We start from the raw sequence: 21,849 nt of genomic DNA on the forward strand, positions 1-21,849 counted from the left end.
AAATTAGAATGGGTAAAATAATATTAAAATCAAGTAAAAATCTATACTTTTATACAGCACTTACATACATTTTAAGGTAACTTAAATGTAGTATGCATTTTTTATTAGAAAAATAATTTAGTCATTCATACATAGTCATTAAAATTCACAGATATAGATGTGGTTTTATTTAATAATATGGACCAGAAAACTCTGGAGATATTAATGAATATACTAAGTTATTAAAGGTGTTATATTATTTTTTTTCAGTTTTCCCAAGGTCTAAACCTTTATAAGTACAACACTTGAAATAAGTATTCGTTCCTAATTTAATTGAAGCTTATTAAGAATTGGAAGATGGTAATTACTTTTAAGAAATAAACTTCTAGATTATTAGTGTCTTTTTCCTTAAAAGAAGACAGAATTAGAAACCAGCAACTGTTTTGAAGTAGAATTGCTACTTACAGAACATATGTTACAATGTTTCTTGAAGAGTTTAGCAATTTTACTTATGAGATAAAAGAACATTTTTTGTCTATCAAGTAAAAAATTCCTGCGAACATCTGTTTCTAGGTATTGCTATACTTTTCAAGAGAATGTTCTATGTTGTGTATAGTAGTTTTAGCTGACACTGATACTTGCTTTTGATTTATCTGGTATATTTAGATCTCTACAGATGAACTGATGTGTCTAGACAGGAAGTAGTATGTAGGAGATGTAGGAATGGGCTGAAGTATCCTTTATATTTGCCTTTGTATCTAGGGGAGTTGGAAATAGGCAAGAATGGAGAGAAATTTTGTATGGCAGTACACAGAATTTTGCAAGTATATTGTGAGCCCTGCAGCAATCCGATGCATTTTAGTTACTGGTAAGTTTGTTAAATTATGTTTGAAAATATACCTCTTCGAAGATGGCCCTCTATTTACTGTTACATCCACCGTGTCAAATATACCTATTTTAAATATTTTAAATATATACAATATTGCTGTTGCATTGGGTTTTAGGTATAAATTAATTAATACTACCTTTATTAGTGAATTAATTTGACCTTTCAATTGTTCTTACAATTTAAATTGAAGTAAAATTAATATATGGATAGCCTAGTCATGTGTTAAGATTTGGGAATAAAAAATTAATATTTCTGATTTTGTAATGAAACTCCATTGTGTTTAGAAGTCTGAGTTAATTTATTAGAAGTTTGAGATAGTGTTTTCTCACTGACATAAAAGAATAAGAAAATTCATGGCATCCTTGTAATTTTATACGGCTCCACATAGAAAGGTGATTTATTGTCAGAAATACTTTTATCATGTTATTATGGACCCTAGGGAGTAGAGTGATGCTTTTCTAGTCTTTTTGGCAGTGCTGATGTTTAGAACTCCTGCTCATCTTTGTCCTTAAGTCACTAACTTTGGTATAGGACAAAATTCCATGAACAGACTAGGAAATTGTATAATCTCTATGCAGTAGTTATCTTCATTCTTTTCAAATTTTTAGGTAGAAATTTTTTGTGTATAGTTACTTAAGCAGTTATTTTTGATTTGACTTTGACTATTGATACAATTAATTTAAAATTGATTATATTGCTTTTCATAGTTGTTCTTTTTTTACGGAAACATTTTTAGAAATTATAAGGAATTCCTTGGTGGTTGTGTTTTTCTTGTAAATGTCTATCTTTGATTTGTAGAACAACATAAAATATTATTGACTTGTGATACTAGTTTACTTGTTTTTGTGGCTTAAAGATAAGGGCTGGATAATATAATTGAATTTTAATTTCCTGTAATAAAAGACCTTATTTCCAGATATACTGTATTTCTTCTAGCTGAAATATAATCAGTTGATTTTTAAAATAATAATTTTATTAATTATTTTATGAGAATATTTCTGATTTGAACAAGAATAGTCACATTGTCAGAAAAATGTGTTGTCATTTTTATTGAAATGAGAAGAGCTAGAAAAACTTTGGCAAATAGAATAACTTCAGATTACTTTTGGGCATTAATAATTTTCAAGTTTTTCTCATTAAAAATTTTTTTTAATTTCTTAATGGAATGAGTACATATGTGTTAAAATATATTTAGAGATTTGAGGCTTTGCCCATTCTTGTGAATATAAATAGGTAATTTAGGGTACTTTGTAAAGCACTGTAAATAAATATTTTAATTACTGGTAAACTGGTTTATAGTCATTGTTACAAACTGTGGTAAGCATGTAGCTAGAAATGGTATCATGTATTAATGGTCTTCTTTGAAAATTGTTCTATGTAACTTTGTGAAGTAATATATTATCTGAGCTTAAATCAGTGTAGTAGTTTAGTTTTCTTTTGTGTCTTCATTCAGTTGCCATATTGTGTTTCATTATTGTCTGGCACATATCTTGTGTGCTTCCTTGTGTTGTGTAGACATTGTGTTAGTGTCACTTTTTACATTAATATTACTAAGTCATTTATTTTCCCTGTTCTCATGATCTTTTTTTGAGGTCATATATGGACATAAGTAATATGTTGCATATTCCTCTAGATGCATTTTATTTAAATAAAAGTTGTTAAAAAATATGTCTAATTGAAAAGATTATTTAAAAATAGGTGTGTTCTTTCAAAGCAATCTTGTGTACACATTTAAAATTCTTTTTTAAGATAGCATATTCTTCAAAGAAATGTTATGATAAAGTATTTATTTTGGCAAAATGACATATTTGTAGGTATGTTTCTTATGTTAGATTTATATGAAGCAGGGAATATATATGTGTATAGGTAAACTTTGATGTTTTGCCTTGGAATGTAAAACACCACACAGTTATGTGCTGCTTTATGATAATTTAATTTTAAATAGATGAAACTAGTTTTCTCATGCCTTTGAGAAAATAATTATTGCATAATATAAGGTGTAATAGTCTTTGTCAGCAAAAGAGATTAGATTTGAATGTGGTTATTATCTTTTTGTGTAATAAAATACTGAAACTCAACACTGTTTATAATCAACATTTGATGATTACATAATGAAATTATCTGTACTTTACATGCAGTGCTACTCTTTTGGCATTCCTGGTTGAACTACTTAAAAGTTCAGTAGCCATGCAAGAACAGATGCTGGGTGGAAAAGGCTTTTTAGTCATTGGCTACTTACTGGAAAAGGTAAGTGGTATGTAACGATAGTTTTATTGTGTAGCATTCAAGGATGGACAGCTGAGAATCACTAATGATACATTTTCTGTAGTTTCCTTTTCATTGGCTGTATAGAGGCTATATTTGGGCTAATTCCCAATAATAGAATTTTTATATTATGCACCTAGATGTAAGTGTAGACACTGAACTAAATTGGGTGTTAGAAATTTATATAAATAAAAAATTCCAAGTGAAACTAGAAACTAAAAATATTTCATCTGCTTTTGTTCATTTTATTAAAGAATTTATTGATATAATTGTGTTTCTTTTTAAAATTTTTAAAATTTATTGATTGATTTTAGAGAGAAGGGAGGGAGAAATACATATAGAGAGATTAGAGAGAGGGAGAGTGGAGAGGACATTGATTTGCTCTTCCACTCGTTTACTCTCTTTCTGGTTGATTCCTGTATGTGCCCTGACTGGGGATCAAACACACAGCCTTGGCATATCTGGATGATGCTCTAACCAGCTGAGCTATCTTGCAAGGGGTATAAGTTATTTTTCTTTAAATCGTTTTAATTGTTGGACTGTTTTGTATATGCAGAGTAATGGGAATTGCTTAGAAGATGTGTGTAAATTTGCGTTTTCCATGAATGAGATACTATGAAATGCCTTGGCTGCATTAATGTGTACGACACAATCACTATCCGGAACTACCACTGCAATATACTTGTCATCAATTTACTGACGCTTTATTAGCATAATTCTTACTTGAGCATTTTTTTTTTTTTTGCCTAATACTTAGCTTAAAATTAGAGGTATTATGAAAAGACTTCAAATAAATATACTTACTCAGTTCTTGCTGTTTCTCAGAATTAATGTCCTTCATCTTATACTGTAAGTATAGTGGGTATACATATTTTCTCATTGTGGTATTAATTTGCATTTTTATAGATTTTGAAGATATTGGACATATATAAATTGGACATTATTGTTTATCTTCGGTGAAGTCCTTATTTATGTATGTCCTTTGCCAACATTCCCTGTTCCAAGACCTCCATGCAAAGGCAGTCTGTAATCTACTTTTTTGTCTTTCTGATTTTGCATATTTTAGCTATTTCATATAAGTAAGTCATATAATAAATGTCCTTCTGTATCTAGCTTATTTCCCTAAGCGTAATGATTTATAAGAGGAACTTCATTCTTTTTTACAACTGAATAATATTCCATTGTATGTATTTACTACATTTGCTTATATATTCATCTTTCAGTGGACATTGAATTTTTTTCTTTTTGTTACTCTGAAAAGTGGTGCTATGAATTGTCATGTACAAGTTTGTGTGTGGACATATGTTTTTAGTTCTCTTTGGTAGATACCTGTGAATTGATTTGCTGAGTCCTTGTATCTTTATGTTTAATCATTTAAGAAACTGCCAGACTGTTTTCCAAAGTAGCTCTGCCATTTTACATTCTCATCAGCAAATCTATATATAGGTTTCCAGTTTTCTCACATTTTTGCTAACACTTGCTATTTGTCTTTTTTTTACTTTAGCAATACTGGTGGGTGTGAAAAGGCATTATTATTTTTATTTGCATTGATCTGATATCTAATAATGTTGAACATCTCTTCATGTGTATATTGTCTCTTTATATACTTTTTTGAGAAATATATATTCAGAACCTTTGCCAATTTTAAATAATTGGAGTTTGTCTTTTATTGTTGTTGTAGTTTTTCCTCTATAATAATTATAAGATATGTGATTTGTAAAGATAGTCTTCCATTCTTTACATCACAATTTATCATTTACCTTTCCCTGATGAAAAATTAAGTTGAGCATTTTCATATATTTGTTGTCTAATTGGTTGTCTTTCATTAAAAACTGCTGTGTTTGCCCATTTTCATTTGGGTTTTCTATTCTTAATTTTTGGAATTTCTGTATATATCTTGGATATGAGTCCTTTGTTGGACGTGTATGGTAAATGTTTCTAATTCTTTGATTCTTTTCTCTTATTCTCTTAATGGTTTTTTTTAATGAACAAAGTTTTTAATTTTAATATAGGTCAAGTTTTTATTTTCTTTTATAATTACTTTACTTTGAATTATGTATGCCAAAGACATGAGTCTCAAAATTGTGTTGACTTTTCATCTTTAGGCTTACAATCCACCTCCAATTGAATTTATGTATCACATGAGGTGCAGAGTTCAAACTTTATTTATTTTCTCTCTCTGTATATATATTTAACTGGGTGACCATATGTAACTGAGATCATTTCCTATCTTATCATGTTTTTTTTCTACCATTGAGGCACTATAACACTATCTTGATATTTCATAGTGTGCCATCTGACTTGAATGTGCTTTAGAATTGCCTCGGCTATTCTTGGGCCTCTGCGTGAGCATATAAATCAGCTTTTCGATTTTGACAAATAAAAAAAATCCTAGGGTTTTTATCGTATTACATTGACATTTTTATATTGAATGTTTTAATTCATACACTTAGCATATCATTCTATTTATTTAGGTCTCTTTGGAGGTTTTCTCTATAGAAAACTTTCTTTTTGCTGGGTTTTTTCCCCTATATATTTGAGATTTTATAAATTTAATCTTTTATTGTGCTTGGTATATAGAAATATAATTAGTGTTTATATTGGTCTTTTATATACTGGTCTTGTTATTCCTCTCTTAAATCTAGTAGTTTGTAGATTTTTCAAAAAATTTTCTGTTAAAAATCATATATCTGAGAATGATAAGTTTTGTCTTTCTAATACTTACGTTTTTTTACCTGCATTACTGTACTATGTAAGGTGTTCAGCATAGTGCCGAATAGAAGTTGTAATGGTGGACATTTCTATCTATTTTCAGATTTCATGAGCAAAACTTATAATAATTATCCACTAAGTAAGATATATGCTAGTATAGATTACATTTTGTAGATTTTTTATATTCAAATTAAGAAACTATATCAAGTTTGCTAAGAGATTTTTTAAATCATAAGCAGGTATTGGATTTTATCAAATGCTCTTTATACATTGGGATGATTACGGTGTTTCTGTTTTTATTAGTTGAGTGGAGATGTTCATTGTCAGAGGTGAAACCACTCCTGTGTTCCTTGAGTTGTGTCAGTCCTCAGATTCATTCTTCTTCCAGCCACACACTCATCTCTTCACTTTTATTCAGGTGGCCGTGTGTCCCCAGTAACCTTCATGTTCTTAACCTTATGGTTCTTGGTCTTCATCTTTCTGGACCTTTTAACGTTTCAGTTTAACATTCTTTCCTTGAAATGCTTTCTAAAATTGTATTTTGTAACAGTATTTTTGTTTCTTTTCTTTTTGAACTTTTTTTCTCTCCTAGTAGTTCCTTTCCTTCTTTTTAAATTCTGAAGGTTGTGCTGTCTGGGGGCTAAGTCTTGGAAACCTCTTTATTGTTCTGTTTACAGTCAGAGGTCATTCCCTTAGCATTCCTTATCCTGTAAATACACAATATCCTCAAATGTATATCTCCAACCACAACATTTCCTTTGATTTCTAGTCTCTCATATTCAGCTCCAGTTGGATATCTAGTAAACTTGATAAATCTAAGTTATCCAAATAGTTACTTTTTCTAGCCTTTATCCTTCAGTCTTCTCTTAGTTGATTAGCATCACCATTCAACAAGTACTTCAAACCAAAAATGTTCAGTCTTTTTGACTCTACTTTATCACACACTAAATTTATACTCTCAGCAATTTATTGTATATGATTTAGTATTAAAACATATCTGGAATCAGTGATTGCTTCATACTTACTACTCCACTCCTTTCTGTGTCCATCAGTGTGATCCTAGTTCAGATCGTCATCTTTCACCATTCATTACTCTTAGTCCATTTTTCACTTGCAGTCAGACTAGTGCTCCTAAAATGTGCCAGATCTTACTCTTATATCCTTTTCAGATTCAATTCATAAATCTCTTACTTCTGGTATCATCTCTAACATTCTCCTCACTTTCTCTTTTGTAGTCACAGACTTTTATGTCTTTCTTGTAAAAACTGAAATGGTGATCATGTTTCCATCTCAAGATCTTTGCATTCTTTCCCCAATTTTGCTTTTGACATCTTATCAGAGAATGTGTCCCAATCATTCTAAATAGAATAGTACTCCTTCTATAACCATCACTCTACCCTGCTAATATTTTATAGCACTGTTCAGATATTTTAAAAATTTTATTTTATGCCTCGTTTAACTAGAATGTATGCTTCAGATTCATGACAGCAGGGACAGTATCCTTTTTTCTCACCTTGGTGCTGTATCTTTAGCACCTGAAAAAGTGCAGGACTCAATCAGTATTTGTTGAATTAAATAAATAAAATGTATTTGCATGCTTGTTTATCTAAAAAGTAACATACTTTTCAGCCTTCTCAAATGAGTGGTTGCCCTGTTGTTTCTTTTAAACAGTCAGCTGCCAGGCGAATCATATAGAAAATAAAGATTCTATTTCTATTTTACCATTGACTAATAACAAGTTAATGGTTAACTGTCTTAGGTTTATCTCCTGTCTTAAAAGGTATAAGTTAGTTATCAAGGAAGGTCGTCTAGAAGCTATAAGTTAGGTATCAAGCAATGTAGTTTGATGAGAGGCCTTCTTCTTCATCACATTTAGATTGTTTTCCGGAAAACTTTTAAGGTGTTTTGTTTTGTTTTATTTTGCCAAAGTATGAATGTTCTTGAAACTATTGTTACTAAATAAAAATGGAATGTATAAGAAAAGTTATGTGTAATTATAACTAGTGATGGATCTGATGGAAGCTTTAAATAACGATTGATTGCTTATTTCATTTTATTCCCCTATACATGAATAATATTTTAGAATTTAAAAGTATTGTGTATGTTTAATTGAAGTTCCTTTAAAATGAGTGCTCAATCTTTGCTGTTTTGTTTTTACTCAAATATTCATTTGTTTTTGCTCCCTCCTACCTTTGATAACTCAACTATGTGTTAGGACTATTGCAGTAATCTTCTTTAAAAATTCTCATGCAAAATTATGCTCTAAGGACTTGTTTTGAATTTGCAGGACTGTTGCTTATCTGCTCATCATTGGTGTTTTCTCAAACCTACAAGCCCACCAATACCAAATTATTGCTGGTGTTATCATACTTCAAACTATTGTAATTAAATGCTTCCTTTGTAGTAATACCTTCCTTTAACCACCCTTCTGCAAATTTCCTATCCACTTCATGTTTTTATCATGCATGTTTTGTTCACTTATAAACATTTAACATGCCATGTATTTTACCTTTTTATTTTATTTATTTATTGTGTACCCTGGCCTTCTTTTAACTTAGAATGCAAATTCTATGAGGGCAAACTCTTTTTTTCTCAGTTCTGTTAACTGTTCTTTCCACAATGCCAAGTAGAGTGGCTAGAAAATAGTACCTGTTCAACATGTGTGTTTTCTGATGGCTAAATGAAAAGTGTCACGCTCTGCTATTACAGTAGAGAAAATGGCTATAAAGGGTTTTATAGGTCGAGGGAGTGTGGTAGAGAAAGCTGGTGAATCAGAGTAGTGTCAGGCAGGGGAAAGTGGCCAAAGAAGTCTTTTGTTTGACTCAATGAAATGTTTTTTAATTTTGAATTTTATTTCCTGTAGGTACCTTGAATAGTCTTCACCACTCCTTATTGTATTCTACCCTAATTCATGCTTTGTTGTTAACTATTTGCATATTGTAATCATTTGAGTTTGTGACATCTCATGTAGAAGTATGCAAGTCCATTGTATGCTTAAGTCAGATTTATTGAGTTGTCTTTGATATGGTCATGATGGACATAAGTAATACTACACCTTACTGATCCTATACTGATAGTTTGACTAATAAGTGGATAATGAAGATAAAAGTGTAATGTGACCTGTGTTTTAGGGTTGAGTGGCTGGTGACTCTTTCTTGCAGGAAGGCTGGTGGCACTACAAAGATGAATCCTAGATAAGGAAGAAGAGATTTGTGTAGGAAGATACATTCTTTGACATTTGGTTTTAAAGTATTAGTTTTTATGAACACCTTTTCCTCTGAAATATTTTCTACTGAAATTATACTCTTGGGTAGCATTGTCCAATTAAACTATAATGCAAGCTTCATATGCTGTTTGGAATTTTCCAGTAAAAAGTAACCCGTGAAATTAATTTTAATGTCATTTAACCTAGTAAATTGAAAATATTATCACTTCAACATATACTCAATAAGGGAAAGAATAAAAACAGAATAGTAGGTATTTTGCATAATTTTTTTCATTTTAGACCCTAAATTCACTGTGCATGTACTTACAGCACAAATCACTTAGGACTAAACACTTTTCAAGGGTTTAGTAGCTGCTTATGACTAATCTATTGGACAGTGAAGATTGAAGGTTTGGTTTGAATTTTGGAAGATCTACCATTTATCGAAATACCTTTAGTAATAGCTTATGTATTGGTGATGTCAGTTGAAAATTCTTGATGGGAGTACTCAGCATAGAGATAGTGTTAAATGAAGCTGTGGAACCCTAAAATACCCAGGAGAGTGTATTAATGGAGAAAAGAAGGCCAAATAAAAAATTGCCAGCAGTTTCCATCTTTTAAGCAAAGGACTCTGAGGAGTAATCTGAGGGTCATGAAAACCAAAGGAGGACAACATTTTCAAGAAAACAGATATGCTTTTTCAAATGAAGCGCTTACAAAAATTAGTGCATATTTCAAAATAAATATGAAGTGATTAAAATTTCCTAATTTTTTAAAGCAGTATACTGTGGATAGGTCTAAACAGTTTATGCTAAGCAAGATGCATTGCATGTGTCAATGTGCAACTCTTTTGTAACTTAAAACCTTTTTTTAATAGAGACAGAGATGGAGCGAGATAGAGATAGATAGATAGAGAAGCATCAACTTCTTTGTCCATTTAGTTCCATTTAGTTGTGTATTCATTGATTGGTTCTCTAAGTGCCCTGACTGGACATCAAACCAATGACCTAAGTGCACCATGATGATGCTTTATCCACTGAGCAACCCGGCTAAGGCCTCCTTTATAACTTTTAGAAAGCAGTAAGTAGAATGGTAGGGTCAATTTATTTTTCCTTTGGTTTGAAGCTAGGAGAAGTACTTCTTTTTCCTAATTTTTTTTTTGCATACCTGTGTATTATCATGATATTAATTTTAGTTCATTTTAATTTTGTGTGTCTAACATCTTCTGTTCATCAATTTCTACAAAAATGGAATAAAATCATTTATTATTTGTAACTTATTTTATTTCTTTAGCTTGAGTTGAAAGTGGCATTTTTTAAGCTGAGATATTTATCTGCCATTGTCCTGGAAAGACCTTCAGATAACAAACATCATTCGGAGAATTATTTTCAAATTCTAAGTTTCTAAATACAATTAAATTTTGAATGTCAAAGGAAATATAAAGACTTTATTTTATAAATCAAGTATTATGGGGTAGCATATATAAAATTAATATGTACTTATGTTAAGTCAACAATACTTTGATATTCTGTATTGTTTTAGCTTAAATTTCTCCTCTCTTTCTTTAGTCCTCACGAGTTCATATAACTAGAGCTGTGCTGGAGCAGTTTTTATCCTTTGCAAAGTACCTGGATGGTTTATCTCATGGAGCACCATTGCTGAAGCAGCTTTGTGATCATATCTTATTCAACCCAGCCATCTGGATACATACGCCTGCAAAGGTAAAAGTTTACTTTCATTTATTTTATTTTTGTGTAATGTTATAAAAAGTCATTATTATATCTAAACTATTCGTTAGAAAACATTCAGAATTTTCAACTTAATTTTACAGTCAATATGAAGCAATTACTGTATTTTTCACTCCATAAGACACACTTTATTCCCCCCAAAGTGGAGGGGAAAATGCTTGTGCATCTTATGGAGCAAAAAATACAGTATTTTATTAAATATTTTAACACACCATTTGGTTCAGAATATTTCTTTTCTTCTTTTCCTCCTTAAAACTCTAGGTGTGTCTTATGGTCAGGTGTGTCGTATGGAGTGAAAAATATGGTATATTAAGCAGTGAAAGAAATCAAAATATTAAATATGTAAATGATAAATAAATTAAACTAGTTAATAATTAAGTTTGATATAATAACTGCATTCTGAAGTGATTGGATGTGATTTGTACTTTTCTAAGAAAGAATTTGGTATACTAATTATTAAAAGACTAAGAAGAGATAAAACAAAAGATAACCAACTGTATTATAACTGTGATCATTGTGACTGGAAAATTGCTCGTATTCTAACTATAGAGTTTATATCATGACATGTAAATGTCATGTTTTAAAATAAATGTATACATAAGACTTTTTTCTAGATATGAACATAAAATTTTTAGTATTTGGCCTACATGAATTTAGTCTGTTATAGTCTAGTAAAAATCAATAATGAGGGGCCTTTTTGTGAATTTGAGCTGCCTTTTACAGTTTTCAAAATTTTCTCATAACTTTGTTTAAATAAAGCTTATGTTTTGATTTTTATTATAGTTTATCATGTTTGTTATGGTTCTAATCTCAAACTTGAAGTTTATTCACTGTTTCAGCAAGGTGTTTGACTTGTCATTTCTCTACTTACATGGTTACATTCTGATATTATGGCAATGGGTTAAGAAATTTTGAAATTATATGAACTTTTAAGGTATATAAGAACAATATGTATTTTTTGCAAATATGAAATAGCTGTCTGATGTTAGTTCTGTTCTTTTTAGCTGCTGAAATGGACTTTGATTAATGGTTTTAGTTCAGTTGACTTAAAAATTTGATCACCCTTTTAGATAGTTTCAAAGGAATTATTGAATTATTTAAAATTATTTCATGGTTAATTGCTATTATATTACCTTTATTAAGATAAATATTATTAGAATATATTGATTGCAGATTATTTCTTTAATATAAATAATATTCAATAAAGTCATTTTTAAGCTCATAATATATGCTACTTTTTTGGCCTTTATTAATTTGCTTTTAAGTTAGGAAAAAAATGTGTATGTATAGTATAAATACTAGAAACAATTTAAATTTATTTTATTGTTCTGTTAATATTTTGTATTAGGTTCAGCTTTCTCTATACACTTATTTGTCTGCTGAATTTATTGGAACTGCTACCATTTACACCACCATACGCAGAGTAGGAACAGTATTACAGCTGATGCACACATTAAAATATTACTACTGGGTCCTTAATCCTGCTGACAGTAGTGGCATTGCACCTAGGGGATTAGGTGAGTGTGATACTTACTGTACTTTTAACTGTTTTGTGGTTTTTCTGTATTCTGAGCACAGTCATAGTGAACAGATACGCATGGATATGAAAATATCACTGAACTATATTGTCTTATAGAATAAACTGGAATATTGAGAATTTTTTGTGCTAAAGAAGGTTATAGCTTTGTGATATTAAAATATTTTTGGAATAAGACGGGCAAAATAATAATATTCTTCCTGTTTAGTCTATATGCTTGTGATTCAGGAGGATATATCCATAATATTAAAAACACATGAATGATATTGATCATGAACCATGAGTTCTAATACAGCTATTTTAAAATTTTGAAATTGCTGCCTTTCTTTATATGTTTCCCAAACTTCAGCCTTTCTTCCAATTGTTGTAAGAAGCTGATTCTTCACTGCACTGTGTTGTTTAAAATATATTGCCAATTTTTTATTTTATTTTATTTTTTATTTTTTTTAAATAAATTTTTATTAATGTTAATGGGATGACATTAATAAATCAGGGTACATATATTCAAAGAAAACATGTCTAGGTTATCTTGTCATTAAATTATGTTGCATACCCCTTGCCCAGAGTCAGATTGTCCTCCATCACCCTCTATCTAGTTTTCTCTGTGCCTCTTCCCCTCCCCCTAACTCTCTCCCTCCTTCCCTCCTGCGTCCTCCCTCCCCCCACCCCTGGTAACCACCACACTCTTGTCCATGTCTCTTAGTCTCGTTTTTATGTTCCACCAATGTATGGAATCATGTAGTTCTTGTTTTTTTCTGATTTATTTATTTCACTCTGTATAATGTTATCAAGATCCCACCATTTTGCTGTAAATGATCTGATGTCATCATTTCTTATGGCTGAGTAGTATTCCATAGTGTATATGTGCCACATCTTCTTTATCCAGTCTTCTATTGAAGGGCTTTTTGGTTGTTTCCATGTCTTGGGCACTGTGAACAGTGCTGCAATGAACATGGGGCTACATGTGTCTTCACGTATCAATGTTTCTGAGGTTTTGGGGTATATACCCAGTAGAGGGATTGCTGGGTCATAAGGTAGTTCTATTTTCAGTTTTTGAGGAACCACCATACTTTCCTCCATAATGGTTGTACTATTTACAGTCCCACCAACAGTGGATGAGAGTTCCCTTTTCTCCACAGCCTCTCCAACATTTGCTATTACCTGTCTTATTGATAATAGCTAATCTAACAGGGGTGAGGTGGTATCTCATTGTAGTTTTGATCTGCATTTCTCTAATAACTAATGAAGATGAGCATCTTTTCATATATCTGTTGGCCATTTGTATTTCTTCCTGGAAGAAGTGTCTGTTCATGTCCTCTTCCCATTTATTTTATTGGATTGTTTGTTTGTTTGTTGTTGAGTTTTATGAGTTCTTTGTAAATTTTGGATATTAGGCCCTTATCTGAGCTGTTGTTTGAAAATAACATTTCCCATTTAGTTGGCTGTCTGTTTATTTTGATATCAGTTTCTCTTGCTGAGCAAAAACTTTTTATTCTGATGTAGTCCCATTCATTTATCTTTGCCTTCACTTCTCTTGCCATTGGTGTCAAGTTCATAAAATGTTCTTTAAAACCCAGGTCCATGAGTTTAGTACCTATGTCTTCTTCTATGTACTTTATTGTTTCAGGTCTTATATTTAGATCTTTGATCCATTTTGAATTAATTTTAGAAAACGGGGACAAGCTGTAGTCGAGTTTCATTCTTTTGCATATGGCTTTCCAGTTTTCCCAACACCATTTGTTGAAGATGCTTTCTTTTCTCCATTGTGTGTTGTTGGCCCCTTTATCAAAGATTATTTGACCATATATATGTGGTTTTATTTCTGGGCTTTCTATTCTGTTCCATTGGTCTGAGTGTCTATTTTTCTGCCAATACCATGCTGTTTTGATTATCGTGGCCCTATAATATAGTTTAAAGTCAGGTATTGTAATGCCCGCAGCTTCATTCTTTTTCCTTAGGATTGCTTTGGCTATTCGGGGATTTTTATAGTTCCATATAAATGTGATGATTTTTTGTTCCATTTCTTTAAAAAATGTCATAGGAATTTTAATGGGAATTGCATTAAATTTATATATTGCTTTGGGTAATATGGCCATTTTAATTATATTTATTCTTCCTATCTAAGAACAAGGAATATTTTTCCATCTCATTGTGTCTTTTTCTATTTCTCTTAACAATGCCTTGTAGTTTTCGTTATATAGGTCCTTTACATTCTTTGTTATGTTTATTCCTAGGTATTTTACTTTTTTTGTTGCAATCGTGAAGGGGATTATTTTTTTGAGTTCGTTTTCTAATATTTCATTGTTGGCATATAGAAAGGCTATGGACTTTTGTATGTTAATATTTTATCCTGTGACCTTACTGTATTGCTTTATTGTTTCTAGTAATCTTTTTGTGGAGTCCTTCGGGTTTTCGATGTATAGGATCATATATCATCAGCAAAAAGTGATACCTTTACTTCTTCTTTTCCGATTTGGATGCCTTTTATTTCTTTGTCTGGTTTGATTGCTCTGGCCAGAACTTCTAGCACCACGTTAAATAAGAGTGGAGAGAGTGGACAACCCTGTCTTGTTCCTGATATAAGATGGAAAGTCCTCAGTTTTATGCCATTTAATATGATGTTGGTTGATGGTTTATCATATATGGCCTTTATCATGTTGAGATATTTTCCTTCTATACCCATTTTGTTGAGAGTCTTAAACATAAAATTGTGTTGTATTTTATCAAAAGCCTTTTCTGCATCTATTGATAAGATCATGTGGTTTTTGTTCTTTGTTTTGTTGATATGGTGTATTACGTTAACCGTTTTACGTATGTTGAACCATCCTTGAGATTCTGGGATGAATCCCACTTGATCATGATGTATTATTTTTTTAATATGTTGTTGTATTCGATTTGCCAGTATTTTGTTTAGTATTTTAGCATCTGTATTCATTAGAGATATTGGTCTGTAGTTTTCTTTCTTTGTGCCATCCTTGCCAGGTTTCGATATGAGGGTTATGTTGGCCTCATAAAATGTGTTTGGAAGTATTGCTTCTTCAATTTTTTGGAAGACTTTGAGTAGAATAGGAACCAAGTCTTCTTTGAATGCTTGATAGAATTCACTAGTATAACCGTCTGGGCCTGGACTTTTATTTTTGGGGAGGTTTTAATAGTTTTTTCTATTTCCTCCCTGCTGATTGGTCTGTTTAGGCTTTCTGCTTCTTCATGACTCAGTCTAGGAAGGTTGTATTGTTCTAGGAATTTATCCATTTCTTCTAGATTGTTGTTTTTGGTGGCATATAGTTTTTCATAGTATTCTACAATAATTCTTTGTATATCTATGATGTCTGTGGTGATTTCTCCTGTGCCTTTTTTCCTTGGTGAGTCTTGCCAAGGATTTGTCAATTTTGTTGATCTTTTCAAAGAACCAGCTCCTTGTTTTATTGATTTTTTCTATAGTTTTTCTGTTCTCTATTTCGTTTATTTCTGCTTTGATTTTTATTATCTCCTTTCTTCGGCTGGTTTTGGGTTGTCTTTGTTCTTCTTTTTCTAGTTGCTTAAGGTGTGAAGTTAAGTGGTTTACTTGGGCTCTCTCTTGTTTGTTCATATAGGCCTGAAGTGATATGAACTTTCCTCTTATTACAGCTTTTGTTGCATCCCAGAGATTCTGATATGTCGTATTGTCATTTTCATTTGTCTGTATATATCTTTTGATCTCTGCGCTTATTTCTTCTTTGACCCATTCATTGTTTAGAAGTATGTTGTTTAGTTTCCACATTTTTGTGGGTTTTACCCCCTTTTTTTGCAGTTGAATTCTAGTTTCAAGGCTTTATGATCAGAGAATATGTTTGGTACAATTTCAATTTTTCTAAATTTGCTGATATTTTTTTTGTGGCCCAACATATGGTCAATTCTTGAGAATGTTCCATGTACACTAGAGAAAAATGTATACTCTGTCGCTTTGGGATGAAGTGTCCTGTAGATGTCTATCATATCCAGTGTTCTAGTATTTCGTTTAAGGCCAATATATCTTTATTGATTCTCTGTTTGGATGACCGATCTAGAGCCGTCAGCGGTGTATTGAGGTCTCCAAGTATGATTGTATTTTTGTCAGTTTTTGTTTTTAGGTCAATAAGTAGCTGTCTTATATATTTTGGTGCTCCTTGGTTTGGTGCATATATATTAAGGATTGTTATGTCTTCTTGATTCAGTGTCCCCTTAGCCATTATGAAATGACCATTTTTGTCTCTGAGTACTTTTTCTGTCTTGTAGTCAGCATTATTAGATATGAGTATTGCTACGCCTGCTTTTTTTTGAGTGTTGTTTGCTTGGAGTATTGTTTTCCAGCCTTTCACTTTGAATTTGTTTTTATCCTTGTTGCTTAGATGTGTTTCTTGTAGGCAGCATACAGTTGGATTTTCGTTTTTTATCCATTCTGCTACTCTGTGTCTTTTTATTGGTAAGTTTAATCCATTTACATTTAGTGTAATTATTGACACTTGTGGGTTCCCTATTGCCATTTTATAAATTGCTTTCTGTTAGTTTTGTATCTTGTTTCATTCTTCTCTTTTGTTTTTCTATCATTTGTTTTTGTTTGTTTGTATTCCATACTTTTTTCCTCTGTTGCTACCTTTTTAAAGTCAAGTGTTTTTGTGGTGGTTTTTTCAAGGGTGGTTACCATTAAGTAATGAAAAGGGTACCTATCATATTCATTGTAGTACCCTATATTATGAGTATTTCTGCGCTTCATCGTCCTTTGCTACTGTTAATCTCCCTCCTCTCTCCCCTTTTTTTCTTTTTTTGTCACAGTATAAATTTGGTTTTATTGTGTTCTTGATGGAGCTGTTACTTGTGGTTTTGTTTTGTTTTGTTTTGTTCTTTGAATCTGGTTGGAAAACCCCCTTTAGTATTTCCTGGAGTGGGGGCTTTCTGATAAATTCTCTCATCTTCTCTGTATTTGTGAATGTTTTTATGTCTCCTTCGTACTTGAAGGATAGCTTTGATGGGTATAGTATTCTTGGCTGAAAGTTTCTCTCTTTCAGGGCTTTAAATATTGGGGTCCACTCTCTTCTAGCTTGTAGAGTTTCTGCTGAGATATTTGATGATAATCTAATAGGCCTTCCTTTATATTTTGTACTCTTCTTTTCCCTGGCTGCCTTGAGAATTTTTTTTGTCATTGGTTTGTGCCATCTTCATTATGATGTGCCTTGGAGTGGGTTTGTTGGGGTTAAGAAAACTCGGTGTTCTGTTTGCTTCTTTAATTTGAGGCTTTAGTTCAGGGGTCTCAAACTGGCGGCCCGCCGAACAATTTTGTGCGGCCCGCAGACTAATCCACAAAGTTCAAAATATTTTGGATAAAATTAAGTACTTGTATTTTTCATTTCTCTAGCATCCAAGCTAGTTATTAGCTTAATTAACAGCAGTTGTGATGCGAAGTACAGTTTCTGGTTCTTTCCTGACACTGAGTAAACTGCATGTACGATTGTGCTTGTTGTACTGATTTTTTTTTGTTTCCAACTGCAGTGAGATAAGTGTTGCGTTAACAGTTGCCTTTTGTAGACCTAGTGCGGCCCGCCGAACGGTTGTGATCTTGCTCTGCGGCCCACATGCTTAGTTGAGTTTGAGACCCCTGCTTTAGTTCTTTCCACAGGCTTGGGAAGTTCTCGTCTATTATTTGTTTGAGTATATTCTCCATTCCATTTTCTTTCTTTTCTCCCTCTGATATACCTATTATTCTTATGTTATTCTTTCTGATGGAGTCAGACAATTCCTGTAGGGCTTTCTCGTTTTTTATTATTTTTGAGTCTCTTTCTTCTTCTCTCTGTTGTGCCTCAAGTTGCTTATCTTCTATTTCACTAATCCTATCTTCTATCTGGGCTGTTCTATTAGCTTAGCTTGTTACCTCGTTTTTCAGCTCGTGAATTGAGTTTTTTATTTCTGTTTGATTTGTTTTTATAGTTTCAATTTCCTTGGTAATATATTCTTTGTGATCGTTGAGTTGTTCTCTGAGCTCCCTAAATTGCCTTTCTGTGTATTCTTGTATATCTCTGAGTATTTTTAGGATTTCTATTTTAAATTCTCTGTCATTCAGCTCCAAGGTTTCCAATATGTTAAATCTTTTCTCCATAGGTTTTTCCACATCTATTTGTGTTACCTCTCTATCTTTTGTATCCATAATATTCGATTTCCTTTTTCTTATTGGCATCTGAGGGTGGTCTTGTTGATAGCACTAATTAGAATTAATAAAGAATAAAAAGTAAAAAAAAAAAAAAGGAAAAAAGAAAAACACCCCACAAAAAAAAACCAGTAATAATTTATTATTTCCCCCTTTTTTCTTTCTTCTCTTCCCCTCCTCTCCCCTCTTTAGGGAAATATCATACAAAAGGGGAGAGAGTGAGAGTTGAGGGTTTTGGAGTGTAACCCTAAAGGAGAGTAAGGATGAAGAAAAGAAATAAAATGTAACACTCATGGATAGTGTAGTTCAAGAAAAGGGAAGCATAAGATGGGCAGAGAATAAAAGGACCAAGATGGAGGAAATAGAAGTAATAATAATAAAGGCAATAAGATAGAAGAAACAAATAACAACAACAAAAAAATAGTGGAACAAGTTATAAGGTCTGTGGATTTTTCTTGATTTTGAGAGGTTAACTTCTTCCTTTTTCTTTTCTCTCCCTCTTCCTGGTCGGTGACTCTGTACCCCAGGCTCTGCCCCTGTGTCATGCTTAAGTAGGGATTTGCAGTTGATGGGATTCTATGGCAATGTCATATAATTGGCTTTAGTCTCGTTGGTAGTCAAGGCTTGTTGGCGTTTGTAGGGTCCAACAATGAGGGAGTTTGCTTTCCCGGAGTCTCTCTCCTAGTCTCCCCTTCCTGAATTAGCAGCCTGGTGATCCAGCTGTGAGGCTGCCACTGCTTCTGCCTGGGGAGTAAGAGGCTCAAAGAGCTGGGAAATCCCCACTCTGTCCCGACTCAGCGCAAGGCTCTGGGTAAGGCTCTGGCAGTCAGAGCCTCCAGCGTAATCAGACGGGGCTGGGAGTCAATTGTTGTCAAGGTGACTGTTCAGCGCCTAGCATTCAGTTGGACCACTCAACCCAGGCTTTCCACACTTTGTAGCCTGTTTTTGCTGGGAAGAAGAGGCACTAGTCGCTGCTTGCTGTATAGATCTTAACATCTGCCAAGTCCCTCTTGTTAGCGTATATCCCTGAATATGAAGGCTCCGTCAATCAGAAGTTGCCCCCGCCCCTTTAGCGAGAGGCACTAAAAAATATCACGCCTCTTGTCTTGGATCACTGAACTGAGAGAGATCTTATCAGTTAGAGCCCCATGGGTGTGCAGATTTCGTGGGTTAAGCTAATTTCAGTGATTGGATCCACAGCTGTGCTCCAGAAAGTATTTCAAGCTGCCCATGCGCCCCTCCCCCAACGCTTGATTGTTAGCTTGAATGGCTGGGTGAGGTGCCCCGCCCACGAAGAGACTCTCCGGAGTAGGGAAGTTAGCTTTGGCGCCCTTCCCGCTTGCCTTGCCACTGGCGGCTGGGGTGCACTGGGCGTGCGGGAGAATGGGGCACTCTGGGTGTGCGGGCGAGTGGGGTGATCTGGGCGTGTGGGCATGTGGGCGAGTGGGACGTTCAGGGCACGCGAGTGAATGGGGTGCTCTAGGCACGCCGGTGGCTGGGGACTCTCACTCGCAGTGCGTGGGCCGCTGGGGACGCTCGCGGTGCAAGGGAGCTTGCTCTGCGACCGGACCGCGGCACGGGGTGCCCGCGCGCCGGAGGCTGCTCGCAGAGTGTGGGCGGGCAGTTGCACACGTGGGTTGACTCACCACAGGCGTACTCCCTCCTCAGCTTAAATGAATGTCCGTGCGGTAGTTAGCTTCTTCCACACCCTCAGCTCTGACCCGTCTCTCAGATTCAAGTGATAACAGTCCTTTTGCTTTCAGTGTGTGTGGAACTCTGGAATGCTCCGAGGATAAATTTTTCTGTTTCTAGTTGATAAATTTGTTGAGATTTTGGGGAGATCTGTCGGACGCGCTGCTCACAGCGTCATTTTCGTGACGTCACTCCCCGCCAATTTTTTAAATGATATAAAAATACATACTCATCATAGAAAGTAAAATAATAGAAAAAAAATATTCCTAACCTGGACTTCAGGAATTAACTGTTCCAAGTTTGGTGTGTGTTCTACTCTTTTTCATTGCATAAATATGTGAAATATTTACACTCTTACAGAATTGAAATTTTCTTGATTTATGTGTGTTTTTCTTTGGGCTCTACATAGTATTTTAAGAGGCTGTACCATTTTTATTTTTCTAAAGTTTTTATTTTATAAATAATTAAATCTACAGATTGGTTTTATTGTATGTAGTCATTTGCCTCCATGTTTTATTTGTTTAGCATTATCGAGGAAGGGTTTCCTGATAAATATTATCAATATTTTTTAGAAAAGTTTACCAGTTTACAATTTCACCAGTGGTATGTTAAGTGCTTTTCTCAGCATATTTGCAATAGCAGTGCAAATTGTCTTTTTATAAAATCTTTTTGATATGGGAAAATAGCATTTTACTACTTTAATATTCACTTATTACCTTACTTTTATGCCTTTTTTTTTTTTGTATTTTTCCAAAGCTGGAAACGGGGAGGCAGTCAGACAGACTCCTGCATGCGCCCGACCGGGATCCACCAGGCATGCCCACCAGGGGGCGATGCTCTGCCCCTCTGGGGCAATGCTCTGTTGCAACCAGAGCCATTCTAGCGCCTGAGGTAGAGGCCACAGAGCCATCCTCAGCGCCCGGGCAAACTTTGCTCCAGTGGAGCCTTGGCTGCGGGAGGGGAAGAGAGAGACAGAGAGGAAGGAGAGGGGGCAGGGTGGAGAAGCAGATGGGCTCTTCTCCTGTGTGCCCTGGCCGGGAATCAAACCTGGGACTCCTGCACGCCAGGCCGACGCTCTACCACTGAGCCAACTGGCCAGGCCACCTTTATGTCTTTTATTGATGGGATTTTAAAAATTGTATTATTTGTACTGAGATATATTATTCCACTATTTTTGGCTTTTTCTGTTGTTTCTAAACTTAGTAATGCCTAAAATTTGCTGAATGTTCACTATGAGTTGGAATCAGTGCTAAGCATTCTACATCTTAATTTTGTCTAATCATTTGTATGTGAAAGAATTATATATACATAGACATATTTACATATATGCATAAGACTATATCTAAATATAACTACTTTGTTAATCTCACTCCCATTTTGCAGATTGAGAAAAAGAAATGACAAAACTAAAATTTGAATCATGTTTATCTGACACAGACCCTTGTTCTTATTTATTTATTTATTTGTTTGTTTTTTATTAAGTGAGAGTCAGGGAGGCAGAGACAGACACCCGCATTTGCCCTGATCGGGATCTACCTGACAAATCCTTACCAGGCGATGCTTTGCCCATCTGGCCAGGGCTCTGTTGCTCTGAAACTGAGCTATTTTGGCACTTGAGGCAAGGTCATGTAGCCATCCTCAGCACGCAGGGCCAACTTGCTCAAA

General features: G+C 33.7%; 1 protein-coding gene across 3 annotated transcripts in view; it reads left to right on the forward strand.

The window, feature by feature from the left end:
* The window catches only part of NBEA (neurobeachin), a 739,008-nt gene that overhangs the window by 126,446 nt on the left and 590,713 nt on the right, over positions 1 to 21,849 (forward strand). For all 3 annotated transcript variants that reach the window (XM_066381029.1, XM_066381023.1, XM_066381024.1), the window contains exons 11-13: positions 3,007 to 3,115; positions 10,619 to 10,771; positions 12,147 to 12,315. In XM_066381029.1, coding sequence (XP_066237126.1) covers positions 3,007 to 3,115; positions 10,619 to 10,771; positions 12,147 to 12,315 — 431 coding nt within the window. The remainder of the gene's footprint in view (positions 1 to 3,006; positions 3,116 to 10,618; positions 10,772 to 12,146; positions 12,316 to 21,849) is intronic.

This window comes from Saccopteryx leptura, chromosome 4 (genome assembly GCF_036850995.1).
Source record: "Saccopteryx leptura isolate mSacLep1 chromosome 4, mSacLep1_pri_phased_curated, whole genome shotgun sequence".
Taxonomy (NCBI): Eukaryota; Metazoa; Chordata; class Mammalia; order Chiroptera; family Emballonuridae; genus Saccopteryx; species Saccopteryx leptura.